The sequence below is a fragment of the Populus alba genome, chromosome 11, assembly GCF_005239225.2.
Source record: "Populus alba chromosome 11, ASM523922v2, whole genome shotgun sequence".
NCBI lineage: Eukaryota > Viridiplantae > Streptophyta > Magnoliopsida > Malpighiales > Salicaceae > Populus > Populus alba.
The window spans coordinates 16,242,190-16,246,854 of NC_133294.1; the positions used below are offsets into that span (position 1 = coordinate 16,242,190).

Here is a 4,665-nt window from a genome sequence, read left to right on the forward strand (position 1 = left end):
CTAGAACCAGATTGATTGGGATTCACAATCGCGCAAGCGGCAGCTTCTTTGTATTTCGGCTACCCTCCTCTGCACCTCCTGCATCTCTTCCTGTTCAGGGCGGCGTTGGTACTGTGTTTTCTCCTCGATCACAGACCGTAAAGCGTCGCACTGGCACTGACTATCCACATGACTTATTTGCTGGCAGCATTGCTGAACTTGCTCCTGTCGATTGTGGATCCCTCGGAGTGCTAACCTTGGCCTTGATATTTGGGATACATATTGCTCACAACTGCTCAAGTCCACGCTCTGAATCTTCCCTTGGCAGCCTCCAGATCGACTCCTGCTGGACTGATCATCAAACTCCACGGTAGTGATGGTGGTTCTGTAAGAAGAGGCATTGGCGATGAGTGCCAAGAGAAGGCTAGCTAGAACTGCTATTGTCAAAAACCTTGCCATTTTTTTTGGGAGAACAGTACAGTGGGGTTAGGGTGGATGAATGAGGTGATGGGCGCAATGGGTTTTTATAGGGGATTTTGAGCTATGCATGTAGAGAACGTGGAGGATGGCATGGTTATGCGTATGATCTGTGATTTTGATGCGGTGGCTATGAATGTTGTGGTGGTTTGGTTGATGCTTACACGTCTAGATCAGCATGCAAATTCTGCCAAGAGATGCTTTGTTTGGTTTTCGAGTTTCTTTAGTCATTATCTAAGAGAATATCAAACACAGACGCTCATTTTGATTATTCAAGAGTGATGATGGGGTTCTGCATACACTGTCCGTTCGCAGCGTCTCTGTTTCCACTTTATTAATTAGGATTAAGCTCGAGGTTTAATTGGCTTATTTACAAGGCTTTTTGATGTGCTTAACTTATAATTAAATTGAAAAAATAACAAAATAAAAGTTATAAAAAAAAGATAAAAAAATAAGACAACATCAATTTAGAAAAAAAAAATCAAAGCTTTTAAACCTAGTCTAATTTTTAAAAGCTATATTCCGTGAAATTTTTATCTATATTCAATTAAAAAGCATAATATTTCGCAACTAATTTAATTTGAAAAGTTGAGATCGGTAGAAAAATATTAATAAAAAAACCTGTAAAAGCAACAAAAAAGAACAAAGATAAAATTTGATAGATAAAACCCATGGACGATGCAATTTAATAAAAAAAAATTAATTAAAAAATAAAGATCAAATTTTAAAGATTAAAAAAAATCATAGGTCATGAAATTGCAAACATTTGTAAAAACCAAGCAAACCTAAACAAACATCATAAACATGGTCAAATTTTAAAAAGCTCACAACCTATGAAACCTTAGATCTAGGTCCCATCAGGAAGTTTATTATAAGTCAATTTAAAAATATAGATTTAAAAAACTTTTCAAAAAAAAAAATAATAACAAAAAAAACATTAAGCGAACTTGGCAGTCAACCAAAGTCAACAAATCAAACACATAACCTAAGACATGAAATAGGGATAACTCTATAAATAGAAAAGCAAAAAAAAAAAAAAAAACACTGGCAAAAAGAATATAAAAAATGCTTTAAAAAGTACAGAAGCTGACCCGGGCTAATCCTTCACTTATATTACCTGGTTCATGAGATTAGGTGATCTCATTAAATATAAACATGAAAAAACAAAGAAACAAAATTTTTAATCAAACAAATATTGAGGGATAAAATTGAGGGGAAAAAAAAGCAATTAAAAGAATTAAGACTAAATTCGACTAAAAAATTAAATGAAATTATTTTTTTGGGAAAACTTAAATGAAATTAAATGCCTAGGGGTGTAATTGAAAAAAAAATCAATCAAGAAAATGATTCAAAACAAAACAAATAAAAATTAAAAGAATGAGGATCAAAATTAAAAATAAATTAAAAAAATCAAATGACCGGGAATGAAATCAAAAATAAAATCCAATTAGAAATAATCAATCTAAATAAAAAAATTGCAAATAAAAGAAGAGAAACTGAATAAAAAAAAAAGTAAATTGAAGGGCTGGTATGAATTTTTACATGGTCATCACACAATTCTATGAAGAAAGAGAAGAAAAAGAAAGAAAGAAAAGAAAAGCAATTTCGAATCAAACAACACCGAATCACCATGCATATGCCATTCTGAGAGAAAGAGGATATCCAGACGAATCAAATGTTGTTGTGGAATCACTGTTATAACTACCAAAACCAGCCGCACACACTGCTAGAAGATTGCAAAGTGACTGACGTGTGCAAGGGATGCGTAATAGCTTTTTCATTATTTTTTTTGGAAAAAAATAAAAAAAACCCTTAGGAGTAAACAATATTTTAAGAAAACAAATCATGTTGAAATTACAACCAAGCCAGTCAATACTAAAAAATTCAAATTGTAAAGGTAATTTAGTAATTCAATTGTTCTATAAAATATAAAAAATTAATACAAAAATATCCTTATGCAAAGATCACCTTACCCTCGAAGCAAAGGCTAAAGATAAAATAACAAAAAGGTAAAATAGTAATTATACTATTATAATAAATAGTAATACTGTCTGGGGCACAATAATATTACTAAGGGGATTATTTTTTGGATAATATTAACATCTCTGGATTAATTATTATTTTTTATCATAACTAGAGAGTTTTAATTTAATATCTTTTCTTTTACATTTTATCTATCTTTCTGTCAAATAATATGTGAGTTGTACATGCTTTTCTTTAAAACATCAAAATATTATTAATGGTAAAAATTAAAAATAAATTAGTAAACTTCATCAATATCATGATAAAAACATTATTTACAATGTGATAGAATTATCATCAATATATTAGCCCTCCCTCAACAGTTTGCTGACTTTTATTTAACGACTAATTAAATTAATATACAGGATGTATCATAATAGAAAAAGGGTATCAATTACAACACCTTATACTTCGAGGATTGTAATAATGACGATGAGTGTCAATGGAACCTATAAATCAGTGAACGTTTAAGCACTTTAGAGCATTTTTGTTCCTCTCTTTTTCTTCTTGAAATTTTCTTTAAGATCTTTAATTTTCTCTGAGGAAAAAAATCGATTCGAAGCATGAAATCTTGTGTGTAACAGTTGCCTGGCTAAGATTATATATCCTTAATTCTTCAAGTGTACTCTTGAGAAATTTTAATTAGATTGCTGGAGGCCCATGCATGAAATCTGATCTTATTTTGGGCGTAAATTCTACCATTAACGTCGATGGAAATTACGATATTGTTCTCTTAAACCTTTTCTCATGTGATTTATAAAAATTTGAAGTATTTTTGACGAAAATAAAACTCGAACTTGGACAGTACAAGTAAAAGAAAGGCACAAGCTCTTTTTTAACACAAAAAGAAACTCCTTGCATTACATTACATTACACCTGGGCTTACATCATACTCGCATACAAAACCTTTGCCTTACATGACAGTGCTCGCATGCTTCAAAGGAGAAAAACACCACACAGTGATGTGCTTTATTAGTACTACTTATTCATCTCAATCTCAAGCCAAAATAGCAGAGATCAGTGAACTCCATTTATTGTTCCGTACATTGTAACAAGTCCACCTTCAACATTTATCACATTCTGTAGGGCGAACCAAATTCACAACTGTCTTGTTCCACACCACAATCGCCGGGAAGGCTGCTGGCCACACTCGCAGCCTCGTCAAAATCCATTCGTCCGACACCCCTCTGCTTTGGCAAACTCTTAATTACAGCCTTCCTGAGGCCATAGCAGCGGCACGTGGATCTCACCTGTCTCAGCTGATCACAACACCTTTCAAGACGTTCCTCTTCTCTTCGGTTAATGTCAAGGCCGTCCCGTGAGCTCGCTTCTCGCATGATATATTCCTGGCAATGCTTGAGATCATGTGCCCTAATCAACTCGTCGCGGCAGCCTTCTTCTGATCGCCTGGGGTTTTCCTCATCGATGATCACTGTAGTACTGCGAATGGAGGCGTCAACTAGGAGGAGAAAGGCTGTCAAAGTGGCTGCGAAGATGATGAGCTTTGCCATTGTACGTAGATAGGGGCTAGCTAGAAAGGATATGATTTGTTGGGTGAGAGTTGATGTGGAGGTTGGGGGTTATTTATAGGCATTTACGGCAGGCCTGGCTTGTGAATGAAGCAGATGGGTTAAGGTACGATCGATAAGGAAACTTGAGGCTACACGTATATATTAGATAATATGCATGAGCTACACGTGCTGAGATTTATCTACAAGTGTTAACATGCATGAACTGATTTTGTTGGGTTTCCAAATGGGTTGCAATTTGATTTGGAAGATGGTGGGCTAAAGGCTACACGTACATGCTATGGTTCCAGGTAGAATACTACATTATATTGCATATTACATTATATATATAAAAAAACTAATCTCCTTGTGTCTCGAAACACATATTACTATTTATTATTATAATAGTGTAATTACTATTTTATTCCTTAGTTATTTTTTTTTTTATCTTTGCTTTGATGGCAAGGTGATTTTTTCACTATAATATAAATGTTTTTAGGATTGTGCAGGGTTATTTTGGTAATTATATTTTTTAACACACAATAAAATTACTAATGTAACCCTTTAATAAAATAATTCAATATCTTCTACAAGGATATTTTTATTTTTCATGTTTTATAGAATAGTTGAATTACTACATTACCCTTATAATTCAAAATTTTTAACATGGGTTTTAGAG

At 33.2% G+C, this 4,665-nt stretch overlaps 2 protein-coding genes across 2 annotated transcripts; both read right to left on the reverse strand.

The window, feature by feature from the left end:
- LOC118047479 (2S seed storage albumin protein) lies at positions 1-438 on the reverse strand. The gene has a single exon (XM_035056787.1). It carries the CDS (start codon positions 436-438, stop codon positions 1-3), a length of 438 nt encoding a protein of 145 aa, XP_034912678.1.
- A 3,113-nt stretch (positions 439-3,551) lies between these two features.
- Positions 3,552-3,989, reverse strand: LOC118047447 (2S seed storage albumin protein). The gene has a single exon (XM_035056743.2). The coding sequence runs from the start codon at positions 3,987-3,989 to the stop codon at positions 3,552-3,554; it is 438 nt and encodes a 145-aa protein (XP_034912634.1).
- Between the last annotated feature and the right edge of the window lie 676 nt (positions 3,990-4,665).

Excerpts from the sequence above, each read along its gene's own strand:
- LOC118047479 (XM_035056787.1), bottom strand. The coding sequence starts at position 438 with ATGGCAAGGTTTTTGACAATAGCAGTTCTAGCTAGCCTTCTCTTGGCA.
- LOC118047447 (XM_035056743.2), bottom strand. The coding sequence starts at position 3,989 with ATGGCAAAGCTCATCATCTTCGCAGCCACTTTGACAGCCTTTCTCCTC.